The following is a 23,635-nucleotide window of genomic DNA, read 5'->3' as shown; positions in this document are numbered from 1 at the left end:
CAGGGAGTGGCCAAAGGAAGGGAAAGGCGCGCTTTGCCCAGGGGCTCCCCTGAAGCAAGGCTGGTACTTGGGCCGCGGGTCAGCCAGGCCGTGGCCGTGCACACCGGGCCCGCTGCCCTGGCAGTGGGAGCGCTGTTCCTCCAGCCTTCCCTCAGCCTTCCCACCGCCAGCGGCGAGCAGCAGTTCCACAGCTGAGATACAGCTCCTTGGCCACACTGAAATGCAAACTCCCAGCTTTGGTGCCCATGTCAAATAAGTAAATGTCCCACTCCTTCCTCCAGCCTTCCCTCAGCCATCCCACCGCCCAGGTCCTGCCAAGGGGAGCAGCAGCTTCACAGCTGAGATACAGCTCCTCGGCCACACTGAAATGCAAACTCCCAGCTCTGTGCCCACGTCAAATAAGTAAATGTCCAAGCATGAACCAGGGTGAAATAATGATCCTAATTTACTCTGCTTTCTTCTACCGGTCTCTTCCTTGGCTCCTGTGGTGTTTCCTCCATTAACTACCAGGAACCAGTAGGAACGCTTGAACAATTAACAACTAGCAGGCTTTTTTAAAATTATTAGAGTCATTTAAACAGTCCTGAAAAGGGTGAGAATGTTGGAACATTGTCATTTTAAAAGCCTGAGCTACACTGAGTTTAGGGGAAGAGGAGGTGCTGCTGAAGCAGTAGCACTTTATAAGCACTTAATTGTTTGGCTTGACTCTTTCTGTGTTTCTCACAAAATTCAGCACACAGTGGAAAGGCAAACATGGTGAAAAACAAGCATTTCTTCTGGAAGGCTGGGGTTTCACAGGGAAAAAAATCCTGAAGAGAAGGATAAAGAATTGCTGTGGGCTTTGCTCCTGCACTTAATTCTTATGGATCTTGCCCATGTGCTACTTGGGCAGCCCTTGCTGGTGCCTGGTAGTCTTGCAGATGCCTACAGAAGATCAAAATGCACACAGTGCTACAGGCCTCCTCACCCCACCTGCTCAGCCAGAGCCCAGCAGCGAGCCAAGGCACTACTGTGCCACCACAGTGACACAAGGGGCTCAAGGCACCCCCTGTGACTTACTGGAGGGCCCCTTGTCCCCAGGAATGGCACTGTGGTGCTCACAAAGGTGTAGGAAAAGCCGTGGGCATGGATGTGCAGAGCCACTGAGAGCCACAGGCACTGCTCTTTCCCACCCGATGGGGATGCCCGTGCTGGCCTCCTGAGCTCTTGTTGGTGCTTTTCCGGCCTGGCTGCCAGCCTGGAAAACAAAGTTCCCAACCAAAGCAAGAGCAAGTGGGGAGGAACACGGAGAACAGCTCTGACATTCCTGCCTGCCTCCAGCAATGTTTCCAGAGCAATAGGGCTGCAGAGGCTGGGCCTGCTGAGCTCCCAGATGAATAGAAGCAATGGACATGCTACTGCAGCAGCGTAATAGCCTTCAGCAAAGGAATTAGAGCTCAGCCATAGTGCAGCAAATCTCCCCGGTTAAAATCCCTTCCCCAGTCCCGTTAGTACAAGTACCAAAGAACTGCAACTTCCCTCTCTGTGAGCCTCTTTTAGACCCAGGCTTTATATCCTGCAAGCAGAGGATGGGATTTTACCAAGGGGGATTTTCTTGAAGCAGGAGGACTGAAGAGTACTGCCGCTCACCAAGGCCAGCCAGGAAAGGACGGAGCAGCGGGTGATCTGCCAAAGCTTCCTACAGCCACATCCACCAGCACTAAGGTAACAGCAGTCATTTTGCTCTAGTTTAACATGCTCTGCTCTAGTTTAACATGCTCTGCTCTGTTTCTAGAGTGCCTCCCTTGACCTAGGGGATGGCTCAGGTCAATCTGAAGACAATAAATGTCTTAAATGAAGGCAAAACCTGCTGAGAGATCATGAATTATGGCACCTGAGGGCGTGGCAGGTGTAGGGAAGCACATCCCCTCTTACAGCCAGGGACAGGGAGCAGTGGCAGGATGAGCAGTAGTCACCCTTGCAGAAGCTGGAGGATCAACCACTTTACCAGTCCCTCTTCCTGCCCCAGCACCAGCTGCCCAGGCCCTGCTTCCCCAAACACCAGAACACTGAACGCATGCCATGTCGTGCAGCCTTGCACTGAAAGCACAGGGCAGGTACCAGTCTGGGGTGGGGAGCAGCTGCCTGTTTGGCTTTGCTCAGAGAGTTTGTGTGATATCTGCAGCCCTGGCTGGATCACAATGCACAACACCCCAGATCCTGAATGCAGCACTGCTGTGAACACGGGGCCCAGCCTTGCACTGCAGAGGTCAGTTGAGGTACCTACCATGCAGAACCTTCCCTCAGTACCAAGGAGGGAATAATATTTTCAATGTTGGTAAGGCTTGGAGAATGAATTCCTATATGCAAACAAAAACTTTCTAGACTGTGTCAGATTTAGCACATCAGGAAAAGACATAAAGGCCCCTAAAAGTTTACTAGAGAAATTACTCATCCATGTAGTAACATCTTCCTAGACCTCGCTATCAAAAGCTTTATTTATGGCCAGAAGAATAAGTATTTTATAATCTCATTAAAAACAAAGTTTTTAATGCATCATGTTTTCAAGTATTGGCCTCAGCAGTATCTGGTGTCTTGTGAATGAGAGCAGCTCTGGTTCATTTTCATTTGTATGAAGTGCAATCTTTTCCTGTCTTCTCTACCCACCTTGAGCTGTCTCCCTCTTGCTCTCACCAGCTGTCTCATTGCAAGGGTGGATGCTGGAAGAAGTGGAGGACCAGAGCAGAAGATACACAAACTGCACAGGATATTTCCAGAATGTATGGGATTCACAGCTGATTGCTCTAAATGCAGATTTCTGTTTCAACAGGTGCTGAAGGCTAAGATTGGTGTCCTGAAAGAGAGCTCATGTTTTGCTTCCATTAATTTAACTTTATTTGGACTTCTGAATCAATCCTTCCCTCACCTTCCCAGCCACTTACAGCAGAAGGGACCTCCAAACCCCTCAGCAGGATGAACAAGACCAAGGGAGCTTTTGATAGCCCAGAACTTTGGAGCCCAGGTTGCACGCAGAGCAGCACCTCCCTGAGCAGTCTGGCACCACCCTTTGCATTTGGACAGCAGGCTATGGACACAGCCCTGAACGTAATCCTTATCACTGTCCTCCTGGTCATCATGGTGTCTCTGGGATGTACAATGGAGATAGCCAAGATCACAACTCACCTCAGGAGACCTAAAGGTGTGGCAATAGCCATATTGGCTCAGTACAGTATCATGCCTTTGACAGCATTCATATTAGGCAAGCTCTTCCAGCTGGGCACCTCAGAATCCCTGGCCATCCTCATCTGTGGCTGCTGCCCAGGGGGAAACCTCTCCAACATCTTTAGCCTGGCACTGAGAGGGGACATGAACCTCAGGTAAGGAAAGCTATGTACCTGTTCATTGTCCAGGCCAATCTAGTTATATGGCTGATTCAGAAACTAATTTAATAAACTTTAGGAGGCCTCAAGAAGCTGGACAAAGACTGAAATACTAAGTCCAAAACATTTTTAAAGTACCCATATTGCTCAGTAAGTTAATTTGTCCCTATTTTACAATGGGTACCTTTCTCTGAATCATTAGCATGCTGCTTTTGATGACATGGGTTCAGCACATAGCAGTATATAGAGCATATAAATAAATAAATAAATAAATAAGTTCTGTGTAAACTGACCATGCTGCCTGAAGAGGCTGCATCAGTGAGAAATGTTGAAATAGCAGAACACTGCTCTCCAACAAACCCTAGCGATAAAACAAGATCCAGCACAAAAATACAGAGTATTACTTTTTCTCTCAGTTGTGAATTCCTGAAATGTGAACTGTACCCTTGTCATGGGTATGTGTGTACCCTTTCTCAGCATGTATGAAACTTGAGTCATCTTCTCCCTTCTCCATTCATATCACATCCTTCTACAATCTGACAGTGATATTGGGGAGATCTGAGACAAGTTGGGAAAAAGCAAGGTAATAATCTGTCCAGGCAAGTAATCAGAAAAGCATAGTCCATTTTTAAAAAGTGTTGTTCTTCTACTGAGGGGTCTTTTCTTCATCTCAGTGTTGTAATGACTGCATGCTCCATGGTCCTGGCAACTGGATTAATGCCACTGCTTCTGTACCTTTACTCGGGAGGACTGTATGAGGGTGATTTGGAGGGCAAGGTACCTTACAAAGGAATAATCACCTCCCTGGTGCTGATGCTAATCCCCTGTGCCATCGGCATCATCTTGAATGAGAGGAAACCACAGTACACTGGCCTTATCTCCAAGGTAAGAAGTATCCTTTGCTAGTTGCCTTTCAATCAAGGGCCTTGAGGAAGTTTTCAAAAATAAAATTACAGACATATTAACTTCTTTAAGACATGCCATAAATCAATGAAAGGGTTGAGCCTAGAGCTCAAGACATCCACTTCACCCCTTCAATGGTTAAAATATTTGCTCAAGAAGTCCTCCATCTTTTCCAGGCAGACATTTTGTGGCCAATTTCCTAAGTTGCTCTCCTTTTGCTTCAATTTTAACTTTGTAAATTTTTTGCTACATCAGCACTAAAGAACCTCATAGGCACTGCCCCAAACTACTGCTGCTACCAAAGCAGAACTCAGATAAAAATCAACCAAACAACAATAACTATCCCAAAACAAATTAAAATCACCCCAGAGGTCTGTTCTTAGAGGTCTAGCACAAGGCAAAAATCAAATCACAAAATTGCCGCTTAAATCATTGAGATACCTATCCAACAGCGGCCACTGTATCACCAAGTGCCCACTTATGCCTGGAATCATGTCCCTGCCCCCTTTATACATCAGGCATTTAAACAGCAGAACAGAAATACAGACAACCAGATACACCATTGTCTAACTCAAGAACTCCACTAGGCTCTAGCTGTGGGTAAAGTGGTTTCCTCAGCACCTGCTGGGGGTAGACTAGAGCCACAAAGGGACCTGGGCAGAGACAAGTAGCAATGCCTGAGAAACAAGCAGCTTCTGCAGCAAGAGCAGTCATTTTGCACATAGACTAGAAAGGTATTTGGTTATTTAAGGTCTCTCTCAGTACTAGCCCAGGATGGTCTCTTGTTGATTACTGATAACATTTATGTCCATGAAAAGCACCTATGCCCTCTGTGTACCTCACAGGATGGACAAAGAACTGGGTACAGCTGCTTCTAACAGCTGAGGCAAATTTTGCTGGGGATTTCTCTCTTGTCCACACCTCAATCACTTTTATTTTAGGCAGGGATGGTTATGCTTCTACTGTCATCTGCTGTCATAATTGTTCTGTCTGTGGCCAATATGGGAAGCTGTATCATGGTTGTCTTCTCACCACCTCTCCTGGGAACCTCTGCCTTAATGCCACTTACTGGATTCCTGCTGGGCTACGCTGTCTCTGCAGCCTTCAAGCTTGATGACCGGTATGTTCTTTGTTCTTCCACGCCTCCCTCCCCTCTCTCTCTCATCAGGAACAGAGAGTTTGGCAGCTCTGCTTTGCGGAGCAATGGTGAAAACATGAATTTTAGGAATATACTTTTGTAGGACACTGACCCCATTCACCCAAATAGGATCTAGAAATACAACCAGACACAGTACAAGCTGGTCCCAAGCCAGTGACTCCCACAGCTTGAGTGGGAAGAGAAATTTAACCTCTGCTTGGCTCAACTGAGAGGGGAGGAATAGCTAAGCAGGTGTTTCTGGCACAGGCACCCGATCACCATGGAAGGTTTATTGAACAAGTAGGTGATGGATGGTTTTGGCTTAAGGTCACTAGTGACCTGCTAAACGTATTACCAACCCTCTGCCCTTGGTAATGAAGTTGGGGGGAAAACATTATTAACACCAGAAAAAAACCCAAACACTGAGAAATACCAAGAGCTCAAACCCCAGGTGACACGATTATTCCCCAGCTGATTACCACCTCAAATCAGTCACTGCTTTCTCAGCTGCAGCCCCAGGAATTTAGAATGAAAACCTGATATATAAAACCTGCTCCTCCTTTTCTCCTCATGCTACATAAACAAGGTAGGTATCCTCCTAGTCCTATTTTATACCTTCATATTTTGGACTCCTACCATCCTCCTTACTTCCCTGCAGGAAGCTGCAGAGTCCAGAGCAGGACACAAGGCTCTGATACCATTATGAACAAAGTTCACATTTGTAACATGATCTGTCTCTGCCCATTGCCAATGGAGCAGGAGGCAAAACCTTCTAGGGATTGCAGTGTTGTTCCTGACAGAGCACCTTTTAGCCACAGGCAAGTGCACCAGCAAGGTGGGCAGGACTCTGTTTCAGTTGTTTGAAAGCAATTTAGATCTGTAATCTATTTTTTTTTCCTTCAGGTGCAGGCGGACAGTGTGCATGGAAACTGGCAGCCAGAATGTACAGCTTGGCTCAGCTATCCTCAAGGTCACCTTTGCCCCAGAGATCATTGGCCCCCTGTACTTCTTCCCACTACTCTACTTGCTCTTCCAGCTTGGAGAAGGATTTCTGCTCATCCTGGTCTTTCGGATCCATGACAGGATAAAGCAAGCCAACGGCAAGTACAGCTTTGCTCCTTTATTTCTTACACTTTCCTCGCTAAACCATACATGCTTACAATGTAACTACCAATGCATCGCTGCTTTATAAAGGCAGAATCCAGTTGCTCTTTAACTAGGGATTACATACCCAGCACATTAAATTCAAATCAGAGTCAAAAATTCAGAGGTAACTGAAGACCTTAGAAATTCCATGGACTCTTGCATCAGCAGGATGTTTCATACAGCTACGTACTATCAAAACTATCAGTGCTCAGGTTTTCACAGTCTGGCGCTTTAAGCTACCCTGTGAAAGTCATGACTTGCACTAAGCACATGCAAAGTACAGAGGTGTTTGTGTGTGGCTAAAACTACACAAAAAAATTACATATTCTTTAATGCAACGAATCCCAGCTTTGCTTCAAGCTGTTAAGTGATTCCCTGAGAGGACAGAACTGCCAAATACTGCAGCCAAAGGAATGAAACATTTGGGTCTCTTGCTAGAAAAGTACATAAAGAGATTGAAACTTCATTCTTAAATATATACAATATTGGTACAGATGTGAAATAGACTCTTCTCCAACTCCAGCAGGTTCCTAATTCCAAGCTCAGCTGACTGCACAGACGACTAAATGAGATCCTCCACCCCTCTGATGCTGCCAGTCCAGCTTTTCTCCACTGCCTTGAGACAGATGCAGCAGAGTAGCTGATACAGAGCTGCTTCAGGATCACTTTACCACATCTCATAGCTATGCTGGAGGACAACTTAATTTTGGGGGGGACAACACACACATCTGGACACTTGGGTGTGTGTTCAGAGCAAAGCAGTTGATACTGGAAACAGACATGCAGGTGCTGGCAAGACTGTAACAAAAAGGTTGTATTCCAGCCTCCAGGTCATAAATGACTGGAAACAAACTGGCTTCAGTCTTTCAGCAGGAATCCCAAATGCCTTCCTCTTCTTTTAAATGACCCAGTAATTCCAGTCCTAGCTGTCACAATCTTTCCCTCACCTGGCTTCAGAATTGCCTCTTCTCACATTTTTCTCTTTCTTCAGATGGAGCAAAAATTATCTGTGCAGGTGTGGACACATTTAGTGCTCAAGAAATGAAATCAGTGTCAAGACATTGCAGAAACAGTGGAAAACCGGGAAAACAATGTATGGATTCTACAGCAGTTGCTCTCACAACCCTCCAAGCTCTACCTTCTGCAGCCAGCTCATAGGTGTCCAGCTCTTCTGTCAACTTACCAGTATGCGCACTTCACAGCAGCCACAGCCATCTGCACCCACACTGTTATTCCCCAAAGACCTTGCTCCAGACTAAGCCTCGTTCTGTCAGCTCAGAAAGGAGACTTTCACTGACTTTCAAAGTCATTGTGACAACCCTCTGGGACAGCTGAAAAACATGACAAGTGACTGTCCCCGTTTTACCTACAAGAAAATCACTGTGTACATCAGTTGCCTTTCTTAATTTCACTTACCTGTAACTGCATGGAAGCAGGTCCTGACATTAATGTACTTTCTCTAACAGGCCCAGAATGAGCTGTGAAAGTTCCTCCGTGCAGAAGCCAGTGAGATCAAATGCACAGCCAAGCAGCCCATGGGCTGTTGGTTTCTCCCATTGTCCAACAGGTATCACTGATCCCCCAGAGCAGAGGCCACACAAACCATGATCGTGGCTACACAAACTGCCTTTGTATGCCGAGTTTGGGCCCAGCAAGCTGTACCTCCAACACCAGATGAACTTTAAATGTGCCTTCTTTTGTAGCAGTCTGAGAACTCAACACCACACCTGTTCTAGACACCACCTGGGTATGGTCACACTACCCACACAGCACCAGGAAAGCTGGCATCAGCATCTCCAATGTCCACACTATGCCTTGTAACCCAAAGTAGTTCATCTTAATTAAGACTAAACCGGTTTGTATCAAGAACCTACACTAAATAAACTGCAATTTCTTATGCCAGAAATCAACATAAGCCTCTATACTGCAAAGCCTGGGAGTTTAATAGAAAGCTCATACAACAGCCAGCTCCCCAGGGAAAATGCAGGCACCTGCTCATGCTGCTTGCACGGCAAGTAAGCGGTGCGGTCTAGAAACACAATCCAGAACAACTATTTATAGAGCAGATAATACTCACATTTAGCCTGACAGAAGTCTGTGATCCCTTTCATCACATCAAGTGCCTTCAGCCACCTGGGTTCCAGCTGAAGCCAAGTCCCAGTTGGACACAGATGCCCATCATCATCTAAGTTAGTAGGATCAACTGACTTGAGATCTCTACACAGCTGACCTTCCACCCTTATGAGCGTGAAGGCTGTTTTACCCCTGCAAGTTACAGCCCTCTTGCTACACACCTCTTGGGGTGATCCAGCATCTGCACCACTATGGCTCTGAGAATGAAGCCTCCCATTCCCCAGAGTTGACTGGCAACAACCCAGTTAACTGTGGATCCTACCCCCTCTAAGGCCTGCTCTCAGCCCAACACACTGACACCTCAACAGACAGACCCACGCAGTACAAGAGCTCCTCCTCCTTCCTTAGCTTGGCACCAGAGACCTCTGCAGCAGCAGGGAGAAAGGGCACCAGGGCTGCAGAGGCCAATGCCCAACCTCCCACAAGGCCAGACCTTGCTGCACTTTCTACAATCTATCCAAATCTGAGCCTAGCCTTTTTAAAGGTTTCTACAGATTGCTACAATAGCTTTGTAAACCACTTTATGAGAAAACACATTTTTTAAAAAATTTAATTCCTAAGTTCTTGTGGTTGAGGGCTTGAGAAATACAGGGACTGCAGAGGACTGCTGCCACTGGAAGGCACAAACACTAAAAGACAGAACCTCATGGTACTACTGCTGCATTACTCCCACCCATTGACTTAAAAATCCCTCTTCCCTCAGAATGAGGACTAATGCTTACAAAAATGGTTTATCTACACTTCAGTGTTCTCATACGAACATGCACAAATACACCAATGAAGAATGCTGTCTACATCTGTCTTTACCACTCCACACTTCTTATCCCAAGTCATTAAAAGCTGAATGACTCATCCACTCCACTTTCTGCTAGGAACTGTGACAGCCTGATTATCCATGTTCTTATTTCAGAACAGACACAGCCAAGGACATCACACAATGTATTTAGAAGGATTCTAATTCTCATCCCTGCCCAAAACAGTTATTACTTGGGCACAGCTCCATCTTTAAGAACAATTTTAAGTTTTAAAATGTTCACAGTCACAACCACTTTATGAACACCAAGAAACAAAGTAGAGGCAGAAATGTTTCTTTATACTTTATTTGAACTATTTTATTCTTAGGTATCAAGAAATAAGAGTGCTTTATAGAATATTATTACCACAGGGCAGTGAAATGGGCATTTTCTTAGTGTAGTGCAAGTCATATTAAATGAAAATATTTTAAAATAAAGTTTTATTACCAGTACTGACCAGCACTTAATCTGCTGGCCCATAGCTGAAACAATGTCTCAAAAGCACAAAAAAATACCCTCTGAAATAAAGCTTTATGTACAGCACATATAGAGCTCTCTTAGATGTCTAAAACTATTAGTCAGAGACATTAATGCTTTTAGTTGCTATTCACAGTTGAATATACTGAGAATTAAGTGTTCAGATGACTTTAAAGTACAAAAAAATTTGTCTTCTTTAGTTATAAAGAGCTCTGCCAATATACACAAACTATACACTTCAGACATTCACAAAAAAATGTGAGCAAGAAAAGGGTTATCAAAAACATTTAATACAATTAGTCAATAACCCTTCCCACCATGGTCCACATCTACAAAGTTCCCCCTTCCCTCCCCTCTCCCCATCCAAACCCTTTCCCACAGAAAGTCACATACTTACCAAAGTTTTAGCAAGTATGGTTTAAAAAAGAGCCCGCTGGGCAAGTTACTTATAGTTCAGTTGCCACTGTCAACAGATCTGGACCTTGATCTAGACCTCTGCCGGTCTACGGATGACGGAGATTTGGATCTGCTGGAAGAAGCACGTTTCTGGCTCTTGTGCGGCAGGGGAGATCTGCTGACTGACCGCGACTTGCTGCGGCTCCTGCTGCGGGACCTGCTGTAGGACTTGCGGCTGCGGGACCGCGAGCGGCTGCGGGACCCGGAGGAGCTCCTGCTGCGCGACCGCGAGCGGCTCCTGGACCTACTGAGGAGTCCAGAGGAGCGCCAGTCAGCGCCAGCTGCGGAACCGCACGGCCCCAGGCAGGCCAGGCACAGCCCCCAGCTCGCCTTTGCAGTCAGCGACTTCAAAGGTTCTCAGGGAATGTTTAAGCATTATTAAGAGAGTAGAAATCCATACCTGTGCCTTTTGCTGCCTTCAATTAGTTTGATTTTCCTTCCATTAATTTCTTTACCAGAAAGCTTTTCGATAGCATTCTTTAAATCACTGTAAGAGGCAAATTCAACCACCCTATGGAAAAAACAAACAAACAAACATAAAGCTCACTATTACAAGTAGTAGTTACCAATACAAACAAAATTTACACTGGGAATAAACCAAACAAAACCCCAAAACCTACACTGCTCAGGTAATTATCCCTTGTCATCACTGAAGCATGAAAAATTCCCCATCCCAAACATTTCCCACATGCATTTTCAAAGGATAGCTAAATTAAGCCATGAACAGCTGCTAACACTGAAAGCTGCCAGGTTCACTCCCCAGATATTACATATACAGGTTACTCTACAGTTTTCAAGAGATCACTTGATAGGCTTACCCTTCATTTAACTTAGGTCTGTGTGCATCTGCAAAGGTTACTTCCCCGGCTTGCCTCATGAAGTCTTTGAGATCCTAACACAAGACCATTTTTGTTACGCAAAGAAGTGAAATTAACATTTACTTATACAAAAGTAGTTTAAAGCAAACAAAAGATACTTATGACTACTGAAAGAGAAGTTGTTAGATAAATCACAAACATGGCAACTGCCATACTTGTAATCAAAATTGCATTATCTGTATCACGATCTGTATCAGGGCACGAAATAAATGAGAAAAGCATATTGCTTTAAGCAAAATGCTAATAAAGGGTCTTAACATTAAGGTAAATATTAGTCTAAAATGATTTTATAGATTAAATTACAAAGAGAAAGAAAGAGAGAGAAAAAAAGAAATAAAAAGCACATTTTTATATCTACTGAATTGACTTTGAAATACTACCCATGTATTTTTGGACTATTTCAATCTCCATTTACATTACAAGTCTTATATGAATACAAAATTACATTTACATAACACCAATTATTTTGTGCCCCATATGTCATTAAAAATATAGTTTACTTTACCTTTATAAACATTTCCCTAGGCTAGCCAAGCAGCAAACTGCATTAAGCGACCGGAGATACCGTCATGACATATGCCCGACTGGCTCTTCGCCACCCACTTGCCGAACACTACCCAGTCGATGGAAGCCATTAATCGCACTGCCCTCCCTATCAGGAGACTATGGATGGATCCATTCTCTATGCTTCATGTCACCAAGGACCACTTTACTGCGATCAGGATTCCAACGACCACCTAATTTCCAATCTTTCAACTCTTTTCGACCAGGACCTCGTTATTCGGAAGCGTTACAGGAAGAACAGCTCTCAACTTAGGAATCAGATCTCGTTAACGCTCTGGGACCGCTGCAATGTGGCACTTTAAGGAGTGCATCGATTACGTCTAGACCGGCAAACACAGATCTAGAGGTGGCCAAGTGACATTGTAGGAGCTGACTGGAAAGTCAACCAGGCCCGACCAAGAGTGACCAAGACAGAACGATTAGGATAACCCACAGGCACTCCTCGTCATAAGGCCAACGACACAGATAGGCTGGCAAATAAAGGGTTTAATATGTGGTTAAAATGGATTTTAAAAACAAGAAAAAAAATAAATATATATCCTCAAACATATAAGTTTATTATTATTACGAATTAACGTTAACTAGCTTTCATTCAAAATATTTAAGTTACATTACTAAAAATCATATTAATTACATAAACATTTTAATAAGCTAGGTTTAAATTTAATTAATTATTTTACAAAATAATTACATTACGTACCCATTAAATGAAGTTAAAATAGTTAATCATGTTTCAACAAACCTGCCAGCTGACACGGGAAGACAAATTTTCCACTATGAGGCGGTTTTCTGTTCTGAGAGGTGGGGCGTTTCTGTTTTGAAACAAACAATTCAGACGTCTATTAGTAAACACCATATAACCATGTCAACGTTAACAAGGGCTGTACCAAGAGCTGATATGAGCATATCATCATTAGTACTATTGACCTGAGCTATGTAATGGCTCGAGCAATCTAGGGCAGGCATTAAGTACGTAAGGGAGGGAACAGAACGTGAGGATGACAGGCATATCTGAGAAGTTCTGTAATCTTCGCTATCCTGCTGCCACATCTAACAAAATTAGAAGGCAAATAACACCTTTTAATAGCTCATTGCAGCTCACATTCTCCAAGATGAGCCCAAGGCATTCTTTTTTTAAACTGCACTGGCTCAAAGCTGCACGTACCTCCTGTCACTGCGCGGGCGGCGGCTACTGAACCGGTCAGAGTACCTCCCTCTGCCTCTGCCCCTCGAGCGTGCTCTGGCATGCTCAATGGTCACCCTGGGAACAGAAACACAAAACAGAAGATGTGTTTTTACATATTTCTTCTTTTGTATACAGTTGTCATTCCCAGGAAAAGACAAACCAAAGAACAACAAAAGAGTTTGACCAATACTGATAACACAATTCAAACTGAAATTGACTTTTTTTTAGATGCCCAAGGTTGTATAGCCATGAAATAAGACACCTCACCTTTCACTGCAAAGTTCTTTTCCATCCAATTCATAAACAGCATCGTCTGCATCCCTCGGATCCTCAAACTCCTGCAGAACCAAGACAACAAAACCCAGCAATTACATTCCAATGAACGAGCAGCTGCTTATTTGTCACGTGGTGTGCCTTGATGGGCGCACTAATGATTTTCTTTCGAAATAGCTTCATAAATCTCAAACGCGACCGAGCATTAAGGGGGTGGGGAAGGGAGAGGGGGCGCACTCACCACGAAGCCGAAGCCCCTTTTGAGGTCGATGTCTCGGATGCGACCATACCCTTTGAAGAACCTCTCCACATCCTTCTCCCTGGCGGCCGGGTTCAGCCTCCCGATGAAGACGCGGCAGCCGCTCATGGCGGTGTGTGCGCGGCCCTGCTGCGGGACAGGCGCGTCAGGCCCGCCCGGTGACTCAGCACCGCACTGCGCCAGCCGGCCCCGCCCCCGCCTGCAGCCAATGGCAAGGCGCCGGGCGGACACCGCCTCAGCCTCGCCCAATAGGAGCCCGGCGCTCGGCCTCCGGCCCCGCCCAGCCGTCGTCCCTCCCCGCTAGCCCCGCCCCCAGCCCAAGAAGAAAAGCAAACGCCATCGCTCTGCCACAAAATGGCGGCCGTGCCGCACCCGCCTCCGGCGGCGACCCCGCCGCGGCGTGCACCGAGCGGAACGGAGCGGTGACAACGCCGGCCGCGGGTCCGCGGGCCGGCCGGGCACACAGCAGAAGCGCCCCGCACCGCACACGCTCGGCTTCCCCCGCGCTCCGCTCTGCGGGGAAGCCCCCGGAGCTTTTACGAACCTGGGCTGTGGGTCTCGGTGCAGGCCGAGCCGGACGGCGGCGCGGTGCGGCGCGGCAGACGGTCGGCGGGTCGGTGGGGCAGACGCGTCCTCCCCGGGCGACAGACGGCTCCGACTGCTGCGCAACAGCGGCGCCGCACCGCGAAATGGAGGCGGCCCCGCGCGTCAGCGCCGCCCCGCGCGGCCATTGGCGGAGGCGGCGGCCACGCCCCTCCCCGGGGAATCCAGGTCGGCGCGGGGGCCGCGCCCGCGCCCCTCATGCGGCAGCCATGTTGGGGCGGCCGCGGGGCCTGGGGCGGAACGCTGCGCTCAGGGCTGGAACACAACCATGGGCTTTACCCATCCACTGCACAGCAGGCTAAAACCTTGGGTGCGGGCAAGGGCTTGCGTCAGGCGTTTCTGGCCCCTGCTGAACAAAGAATGAGGGGAGGAAAATAGATGAGATCCTGATCTGCTTAAATCCTCATTTGGAATCAAATGTGTGGTGACAAGGGAGAGAGCTGAGCTTTGTCTCCATTTTACATAACTCTGCAGAATTTATCACACCTTGGCTTCTAGGTGGTTGCAGTAATGGCAAGAGATTGTCCCAAGGCATATTTGAAATGAAGACATCTGAAAGTTGAAGATTCACCTGCTGTTTTTCAGTACAGACAGAGGATGCAGCTCTGTGACCGTCCTTACCAGATCTGTGCACTGCTGGATCTGTTGACTTTACACAAAAAGCCAGCAGATACAGCTGCAGCAGGCTGCCTCTTTTGGTGCATTTTGATAATTACAGTATCATCCTATAAATAGCATTTTCCTGACTTGTCACCTGAAGTCCCGTGCTGCCCTGAGTCCCAGCCCTACCCCTTCCCTTTGTGGGCCGTCTTTGTTACACCCAGGCTCTGTTATTAATGACCTCTGTGGGATGAATTTCTCTTTTCCGTGCTTAGTCACCGACATCTGTTTCCCTGGAACAATGCAGCACGTGATGGTGCTGACATCATAGCTTTGCACGACTGCCCCCATAGTCACTCCTCAAACCGCAACAGCAGCAGAGTACCAAAGATGGGAAAGTTATTTCTGCTGCAGGCAGTGATGGAAAGGTTACCGTGTAGCTAAAGGTTCGGCAAGGGCACTGTCTGCATCACTTGCTTCTCTCTTGGGTTCCAAAAATGCACATTTCCATCCTGTGCAGAGGCAGCATCTGCGAGGAGAGCCAGGATGATGCACAGAGGGGAAAATCTGCAGTACAGGGAGGACCTGAGGACTTTCCTTTGAGCAAGAAAAGACAATGCTGGGATTATCCCTGTGGATCATAGCCTTTGCCTGCTGAGGAAGATACATTGAGATGTGCCATCTAACATATAAGAGTGCTAATTTCATAGGGAGTTACAGAGCTTTAACAGGTGCCATGGGAACAGGCAGTTCTGTTCCTGCCAACACCAGGACTCTCCTGTCTGCAGAGTGAGCTGGTGCACAAAGCTAAACCAGCAAAAGGTAGTGCTGGAAAAGGCAGCAAGCAGAAGGTTTAACTCCATGAAAACCAGCTTGGAGAGGGATAAAAACAAGGGTTAGCACTGAATGGAGAAGAGGGGAAGGGGCAGAAGTGCCCCTTTAAGGAAGGGCTGTTCAATTTAGCAGTGCAAAACTGCAGTTTAAAAAGCCTTGTCCTTGTAATGCCAAGCAGAAATCCCCCTGCATTGGAACACTGGAGGAAAAGCATCAAAAGTCAGGAGGAGATTCGGGAGATGACAATCCCTCTTTAGGACATTCCTGTGTTATCTAAGGCTGTTACCAGCAAAAATTTTGGTCACACGCTCTTCTATTCTCATGGATTTCTCATGTGAGGGTCATGAGCAAGCAGATTTGTTTCCTACCCAGTTTCTCCAAGTTTTATGTAAACAGGCAGTACTGTTTCTCCTTTGGCTTGAGGTTGTCCGAAGACCACCAGACTTAATATTATTGCTGCTGGCTAGCCCAGTAGCGTCCACCTTCCTGCAGTTCTGGTTGTTGGGAGCCACACAAGCTGGCTGAAATCCTTGTAGTTTATTAATCAAGGTAACTAAGGAAATACAGTTACTGTTTGGAAGTGAGAAGGTCATGAGGCAGAGGAAGATGAAATGAAAGTTGAAACAAAGTCTCATATACCATTAATGTCTGCTTGTTGAAAACAGTTGACAAGGAATAACTCTTTGCTGTCTCTTCCAAATTAAAAAAAAAAAAGTAATCAAATGAAACTAATGGAGTCCAAGTCAAAAGGTACAAAAAGAGGTGGTTCCTCACCAACTGATAGTAGACCTCTAGCATAACTTGCTGCAGGATGCTCAGGATACAAGAAGTTTATATGGCCTCACCCTAGAGATAGTTTTAAACCAGGGAGGAGGAGGAAACAGGGAAAAAAGGAGTGAGAGAGGGAAAATAGAGACTCCAGTTCAGAGACTGTCTAGCACTGCTGAAGACCCTCCACAAAACCTGCTGTTCCACAGATCCACAGTGAAGCTGCTGTAAGCCTTGGAGCCAGAGACTCAGCACTTTGCCCAGTCCTACAAGACTTCTTGAATGAAAGCAGAAGTGTAGCTGGCATCCTCTCCTGCTGCTGGTGAATATATTTGTTACTTCTTCCACTATGTTATCCACTAGGTTATCTGTGTTAATCTCTTCTACTGTTCTTTGTTTTCTCCTTTCCTGTACTCTTAGTTACCTTTGCATTCTCTGTTCTGTTTTTTCCAAAGCTCCATGACTAACTAAACTAACATATTTCTGTTACTGCTACAGAAGTGTAGCTCTCTTAGAAGTAGCAGCAATGAGGGTTCAAGAACAGCTTTACAAAAGTCTCAAGTAGGTGGCAAACACTGAATAGAGAATTTAATAATTGAGCACCAATTGCTTTTCTTCAAAATATTTGGAGAAAGAAAATGGAAACTGACAAAAAATAACAGAATAGCACATTCAGAAATTAGTTTTTCACAGGTTTGTTTTTTTTTGTTTTTCCACTTTCTGGAAAAGCTAAGCTTTTCAAATTGCTCAAATCTAAAAATATAGATTTCTTATATCTTTGTGTCAGGCTGAGAGCCCTTGCCCACCACCCAGAAGTATATTTAGCAAGTAGAATCCTTTTTTTTGGCAGACTGTAACTCAGGGTGAAACGTGCTGCCCTGGGGCTGTATCACTGAGCAGGCAGTAGAGTTAGGGAGCCTGACTGAGGCTGCTCTTCCACAGTCCCGACAGACCCTCACAGCCTGACCTGCCTTGTTTCAGCTGCCTCCTGCCAGAACGCCCTGGATAACAGCTCCTCACACTCATCTTTTCTAGCCAAACGTAATAATTAACATCCCATTAATTATAGCCCAGCAGCAGTATTAAGCTCGTCCTGAAGGTACCTTAGGTGCAGGGGATCTGTAGCTCAACAGTGAAGTTGCAGACTTTACCTTTTAGCTCAGGTGAGTATGTGTCTTCCATGGCTGTGGCTCAGGAGGAGGGAGCAGAGGCAGGAACTGACCATCCCCTCTTCTGGACAGGGAGCAGGCACTGCTGATGTCTCTGCAGTTTGCCACTGTGTGAAGCAGTCAAGGCAGATTGACAACAGAGTAGTGCACCATCACATCAGATCATATCCCAGTAGAAATTTAATAATGACAAGGCCTTATGCACCATCACATTTTTACATGATCTATAAATGCAACAAGGTTTAGGTTAGCTTTTATGCAAATTTATGCCAGCTGCAGATGGGCAGCTGGAACCTGGTCCAGCATGAAGATTACAGGTACGAAGTGGAAAGGATGTTTTTTTCCTTGGGTTAATATTTGAATCATCAGAACAAGCTTACACAGCTCAGTGTGTTTACTTTTAGATGCTGAATGCAAACACGTGAGGAAATCTCAGAACACTGTGAGAGCAAGCTGTAGACTGCTGCAAAAACACCTTATGGGGTCAAAGCTATTTATAAACCTCCCGAGGGTAACAGGAGATCATCTGCAGGATCATGTGGCCTTCCTTGTCTGGCCCTTTTCTGAAAGCCATGATTTAACTTCAGGTCAGAGCTGCCCCCCAAACAACTGCCATGGTCTGCCATTACATTTCCAAGCAGCTTCAATCATACTGTGTCTTTGTTTTGACAAACCACCTTCTCTGTGTACAGAGACCCAGGGACTAACACTGGCAACAGTTTTTGTTTTCAGCAGAGGGCAGATTGCAAACACTGAGCATGTTGTCTTCACCTTTTGCTTAACTGAGACACAGTACTCACTTTAAACAGAGTATGAAGGATATAGGTCATAATAGGGGAAGAATAGGATGAAGAAAGTTCACCTTTTCTCAAGAAAACAGCACTTTTAATCCTTATACTCTGTGAAGTAACTAATGAACCATTTCTGAGAAATCTCTAGTACAATACCAAATGCTAATTTCCCAGTGGTGCAGTGATTTTTCGATTGGCAGACTTCAAAGGTCAGGCAATGGAACAAAAGATTAAATCATCAATTTTTACACACTTTCATTCAGTAGACTGGTCAGCAGCTTCTGCCAACAGGGCAGGCAGTCAAGATCAAGATGTTTCAAGTGAATACAACACTCCTTACTGCAATAACTAACTTATCAGGCAAGGGGGGGAAATAGAGATGTGTTAACCCTGACCATAATAAATCTCTTAGTCCATATTTAAGCAACTAGAAAAATGGCAAAATAAAATTCATTGTAAGCTGAAAGTACAACTTTTTCAGTTTGCACTCAAAATAGCTCCTTGACAAGCCTAGAGGCAGTGCCTTTGGGGAATCAGGGGTCTCTTCTGAGCATGGAATCATTCAATACCTGCATTAATAATTTGTTAAACAGATTAGAGCATGCAGTGTTAAAACATGCCGATGAATCAGGCTGGAAGAGTTTCAAATTCTCTGAAGATAAGAAAAGAGGGTGTGATATTTAAGGGCCAAGTTATGAAGTGAATGGCAGAATGACAGACAAGATTTAACAATAACTTCAGTTTCCTCACCACAGAATGCCACACTATTCATAAAGAGGAATATATATTGTTTTCTGCTATATTTGATGAATAGAAGTCAAACCTTCATGGAAGGTTGGAGTGTTATGAATGCTGTAAGTTCCTTCTGTTCATCCCACCCTATTTTCCATGCAGTTCAAGTCGGGGGAGGACAATACAAGCCCAATCAATGCTGTGTTTATTTCTTATTGTTAGAACACAGTTAAATTGAGGAAAAACAACATTAAAACATTCTACCACATACGTCCCCAGTCCAGGAAAAATGTCAATAGGCTGTAAGTACAAGAGACTGTTTAAAATAGAGGTCACATTACATATATTAAAACAAAAACAAAAAAGGAAAAAACTTACACAAAAATATATATTCTACCTTTCAGGAAAGGGAATTAAATATTGAAATCAGAGAACCTAAAGTAACAAATGCTCTGGAAAGGAGATATGATCAAATCAGGTGCAACTGAAAAAGTCCAGAAAATTTGCAAATGGCATGACTACAACCAAATTACTGAGATGAAAAGAGGTGCAGTGAAAAGGACTGAAAGTTGCTGAAATTTTTCCCATTGAAATCCCAAAAGCAGGCCAGAAAGGTAAATAGAGAGACAAGAGAAGAAACTGAAGAAATGAAATGCTAAAAAAAAAATTAAAAGAAAAAACTGAAATGAACAAAAACAGTAAAAGTGAATGGGATGACCTGAAGTGCAAGGAAAGGGACCAAAGCTTGCCTCATTGAAATTGATCCTCATTGAAATGACAAGATTTCATTCCCTTTCCTGAAAAGACCTGGAAAATATATATATATATATACACACACATATATATGACATTATGCTTTCTTCAGCCTTCTGACGGATGTTGCTGGAAAGCAAACTGTATTTTCAGTACCTTTTTAACCATCCAGGAATGATGCATAACTTGTATTTTATTTATATGTCACTTGAGTTACTTTGAAAAGGTGTGTGTATATACAAGCATGATAACCCTTTGAATGTTCTCATACCAATACCAAGGTGTTTCTTTTCATATTGCCTAAAGTACATGTATACCTGATCTTTCTGTAGATGTCATTTGATGCTATAGTCAATTCAGTGACAGGCCTGTTTCTGGAGGTTTCTGCTCCCAGCTTCTCATTCTTGCTGTTCCCTCTCCTTCCATTTTACCAACTCAGCTTTCAGAGATACTCTAATAAGAATTATTTTGGGTTTTTTTGAACCAGAACTATCACTCCTCCCCCTTGACAGGGCTCTGCTGTCAGAGGGGTACTAATGAGGTCCACATCTCACCATATCCACACCAGGGAATTTATCTCTGAAGTGCTCATTCCCTGCTGGGGACTGTGCCACCAGGTAACATCAGGCCCTTGAGCTTTACACTATCCCATAATCTATGTGACAAATACAACAACACAGAGCTAGAATAATTAGTGAGGGCACTGGAATTCACCCTTCTGCAAACCCATAATGCCAGCCAGCCAAACCCTCAAGAAGACAATTAATTCTCTGAAAATTTCCCTTGCAGCCACAAGTGCTGGAAAGGTTGTCTAAATGTAAGAGAAAATTAAGCAGATTTTGGGTTGTATTATCCTCAGACACGGATTCTATCTGCAAGAAGCCCTTCATGAGCAAGGGGTGTTTGGTGCCACAAAGCACTGTCATCTGCAGGCATTAAGGATGATCAGCACCAGACACTACAGATGAAAGGTGGGACAGCTCCCGGGGTGCAGCAGCTGGAAGGCTCAGGGGACACCTCGGCAGTGGTTCAGCTCTTATTTCTTAAGCATAGGGATTTGTCTGAAGCCCGCTACTCTCTGTGTGGATTTAAAGGGCTGTATGAGGGTCAGCTCAAACTAAGTTAACCTCAGAGCCCTGACAGTGATGTGCAGTGAGCTGCAGTGCATGCCAGGCTGCAAAGCACAGTTACTCAAGCACATGTTCCACCTATTGCTCTAGAGTGAAGTGTTTGGCCACCACAGTGTTCTGAATATGCGTCTGCCCAAAACAAAAGACATGACTGTGCAGATCTCTTTTCTATTTGGCACCATTTCTGCAGCTCTAAAACAGCCATGGCTTCTCTCATGCAGCCCCCTGAGCTGCACAGCATTAAGTAATGCCACAACAGCTTTGCCAAGGGTCTCATAGTGCTACATGACTCTCCAGCATCCCTAGTTTGCTGGCTCCCAGCATATACACAAGCAGAAAAGTCCTCTTGTGACTACTGTCAAATTCAGGCATTGAATGGCAAGGAGGGGAAGCAACTGGCACAGGCTATTCTGGACAGCAGAAAGCTGGAACACAAAGAGCCTGGCAGGTCAGTCCACTCTTCATTACTTGCTCTGTCTCCTCACCACCACCTTCTGCCTTTCCAAAGGAAAATATGTCCCCTCTCCAGCACAGAGATAAGCCAAGAGTCTTGGCTGTTGCTACTCTCTGTGGGAAGTCACTTCAGTTTAACAAATGCCATTACAAGACACTTTATTTTTTGTCTGTTTAACCCATGTTTATGTTTCAGAATTTCTCCTGTCACATTGAGTTACAAGCCCTTGGAATAGGATAAAGGCTCCTTTTTCTTCCCTGGGGACTGTTCCTTTTGAATGGTAATAACAACCCTCCTTAGCTGTCCTGCATAGCTGACATACACAGTTATCTCTTTTCATCTTTTCTTGTAAGTCCTTCCAGCCTCTGATAATGTCATTGGTCTTGAGTGACCCTTGCTTTGTTTTTCCCATGTCTTAGACTCAGCTGCAAGACAGCTGATAAAATTTATAATTATCAAGATGCTTAAATATGTTGCTGCTCCCACAGGTGACTCCCACCCCTCCTCATCTGTTGCTGGGAGGGTGTCTCCTGGAAGCTCAGAAACCTTTTCTTCAGGCTAGGCTGAATTCATGTTACAAGGCTGGCCTGATCATCCTCTGCTGCTCTGGACTGTGCTGCTGAGAGGAAGGAAAATGAACTCCCTGTCTGGTGAAAAATGCTCTCCATGACCCTAACTCTGCTGTCTGAAATGGAAATATGGACATAAAGCACTGGCTCTGGCAGGCAGCTTCATGGAAGAGGAGTGACTCGGGCAAAATACTGATGGGCTCTGCACTCAAAGTATAACACACTGACCAAACTCTACACACAGGGAAACTTGAAGTGTTCCTGACAGCTGCACTGGGCTTCAATCCCATTTTGGGTTGGGTTGTTGGTTTTTTGGGGTTTTTTTCTCCCAAAGCTAGAACAAAAAAGGAAGAAAAACAAAACAAAGAAGAGCATTAAAAAATTCATTCCCTATTTAAAGAAAATACAATTTTAAGGGTTTTTTTTTGTTTTGTTTTACCAAATCCTTTTCACATTCAATGAAGAAAAGGGTGGTTTTATGCTTAAACTGACATCCCTAATTTCAAAGGTAAAAGTAGCCATGGCTATGTATTAGCCAGGTGCTTCATGATCTAGTAGACAGGCTCCACACTCTAGTAGACAGGTAGGTACACAGATGAAAATTCAGGCAAGATCTGCCTTGGGTGGCTATGAAGCACCAGCCACAAGATGGTATCACAGAAGCTTCTGAAAGAGGGAATAAAGACCCTCACCAAATGATTATGCTCTGCTTTTGTTAAGCATGTTTTTAACTTCAGCAGCTAAATAACATACTGGCTCACAGCTGCTTTATTTAAAGTTTCATTGATCTTACTCTGTTGGGAGCTTATAATGAATACCAGATCCCATATCCCTTATATTTTCTATGGAGACAGGCAGAAGGAAAACACTTAAAACAAGGCAAGCTTTCTTTGAGAAGCAGGGGAGGGTGGGAATCCCCCTCAAGCAGTAATATTCCTCTGCTCCCTCACCAGACTAAAAAGGAGACACATAAAAGTTATTTATAACTTTTTTTTTCTTGGTTATGGAACACAATAAAATAATAAAGATCTTTTGGGCTTTAAAAAACAAAAAAATCATACTTTGTAATTTTGAAAATTTCAAAGGAAACTGCATCAAGTGCCCAGAAGGGCATCGTGTTTGGAGAATTTATTAACTCAGTCATTAAGCTGGGTGGCAAATCATCTCCCCTATGCCCTGAGAGATCATGTTTGGGTTGCAGTGTCACCCCTGACACTGCCGGAGAGAGACTGCAAAGAGTGATTTCTCTTGCCCCATTTACATCCCTTCCTCACCCCCTAGGCTTCAGGTTAGCAATAAGATGCTGCTGGTGGGTTTGTGCTCCTGGGGGAAGGGCCCAAATGCAACGGTGATGGGCATCCTCAGAAACTACAAAAAGTAACCCTAGGTGTAAAGTGAAGATGACTTCATACACATGCAGAACAGAGGGAGAAGGAAAAAAAAAAAAACATTTAATCTCTCTGAATCTCTCATAATTATCTTTGCTAATTGCATGAGGAAGCTACAAGGCATTAATCCTTGCTTCTCAACTCACTGGGACCAGGACCAGCCCATTAATTGATAAACTGACCAAAACAGCAACACACTTTGTTCTCTATTGCAGTAATAAGTGAGAAAACCCTATTCCAGTGCCTCAGATGAACAGCACCACATGCCCCTGCACCCA

At 44.8% G+C, this 23,635-nt stretch overlaps 2 protein-coding genes and 1 long non-coding RNA gene across 11 annotated transcripts; 2 read left to right on the top strand and 1 right to left on the bottom strand.

Moving 5' to 3' along the window:
• The first annotated feature begins 210 nt into the window (after positions 1-210).
• On the top strand, positions 211-10,995 carry SLC10A1 (solute carrier family 10 member 1). Of its 5 annotated transcripts, none has more exons than XM_064424343.1 (6): positions 211-1,704; positions 2,914-3,356; positions 4,034-4,244; positions 5,204-5,382; positions 6,304-6,500; positions 7,538-10,995. In XM_064424343.1, exons 2-6 carry the CDS (start codon positions 2,953-2,955, stop codon positions 7,702-7,704), a joined length of 1,158 nt encoding a protein of 385 aa, XP_064280413.1. In that variant the 5' UTR covers positions 211-1,704; positions 2,914-2,952; the 3' UTR covers positions 7,705-10,995. The 5 variants fall into 5 exon arrangements, with proteins under 5 accessions (XP_064280413.1, XP_064280411.1, XP_064280412.1 ...); XM_064424341.1 differs by having other exon boundaries at positions 212-1,704; positions 2,810-3,356; XM_064424342.1 differs by having other exon boundaries at positions 212-1,704; positions 2,677-3,356.
• On the bottom strand, positions 9,764-14,266 carry SRSF5 (serine and arginine rich splicing factor 5). Of its 4 annotated transcripts, none has more exons than XM_064424355.1 (8): positions 14,111-14,266; positions 13,549-13,692; positions 13,302-13,372; positions 13,014-13,109; positions 12,591-12,660; positions 11,225-11,298; positions 10,807-10,917; positions 9,764-10,653 (listed from the first exon to the last, which is right to left on the bottom strand). In XM_064424355.1, exons 2-8 carry the CDS (start codon positions 13,672-13,674, stop codon positions 10,404-10,406), a joined length of 798 nt encoding a protein of 265 aa, XP_064280425.1. In that variant the 5' UTR covers positions 13,675-13,692; positions 14,111-14,266; the 3' UTR covers positions 9,764-10,403. The 4 variants fall into 4 exon arrangements, with proteins under 4 accessions (XP_064280425.1, XP_064280428.1, XP_064280426.1 ...); XM_064424358.1 differs by having other exon boundaries at positions 9,764-10,650; XM_064424356.1 differs by having other exon boundaries at positions 13,549-13,695; positions 14,111-14,245.
• Positions 14,267-14,403: 137 nt separating this feature from the next.
• Positions 14,404-23,635, top strand: LOC135303086 (uncharacterized). 2 transcript variants are annotated; one of them, XR_010364610.1, is made up of 4 exons: positions 14,404-16,693; positions 21,315-21,394; positions 21,596-21,680; positions 21,889-23,635. It is a non-coding gene; the product is annotated as an uncharacterized LOC135303086 (long non-coding RNA). The 2 variants fall into 2 exon arrangements; XR_010364609.1 differs by lacking the exon at positions 21,315-21,394 and having other exon boundaries at positions 21,889-23,632.

The sequence above is a fragment of the Passer domesticus genome, chromosome 6 (genome assembly GCF_036417665.1).
Source record: "Passer domesticus isolate bPasDom1 chromosome 6, bPasDom1.hap1, whole genome shotgun sequence".
Lineage (NCBI taxonomy): Eukaryota > Metazoa > Chordata > Aves > Passeriformes > Passeridae > Passer > Passer domesticus.
The sequence above is the reverse complement of the archived record's forward strand: the minus strand, read 5'-3'. Positions and strand labels throughout refer to the sequence as shown.

Coding starts and splice junctions, on each gene's coding strand:
- SLC10A1 (XM_064424343.1), top strand. CDS start 2,953: ATGAACAAGACCAAGGGAGCTTTTGATAGCCCAGAACTTTGGAGCCCA. Junction 4,245..5,203: donor ACACTGGCCTTATCTCCAAG/GTAAGAAGTATC, acceptor CTTTTATTTTAG/GCAGGGATGGTTATGCTTCT. Junction 6,501..7,537: donor CAGGATAAAGCAAGCCAACG/GCAAGTACAGCT, acceptor CTCTTTCTTCAG/ATGGAGCAAAAATTATCTGT.
- SRSF5 (XM_064424355.1), bottom strand. CDS start 13,674: ATGAGCGGCTGCCGCGTCTTCATCGGGAGGCTGAACCCGGCCGCCAGG. Junction 13,373..13,548: donor AAAGGGGCTTCGGCTTCGTG/GTGAGTGCGCCC, acceptor TTGGTTCTGCAG/GAGTTTGAGGATCCGAGGGA. Junction 10,654..10,806: donor GAAGGCAGCAAAAGGCACAG/GTATGGATTTCT, acceptor TGGACTCCTCAG/TAGGTCCAGGAGCCGCTCGC.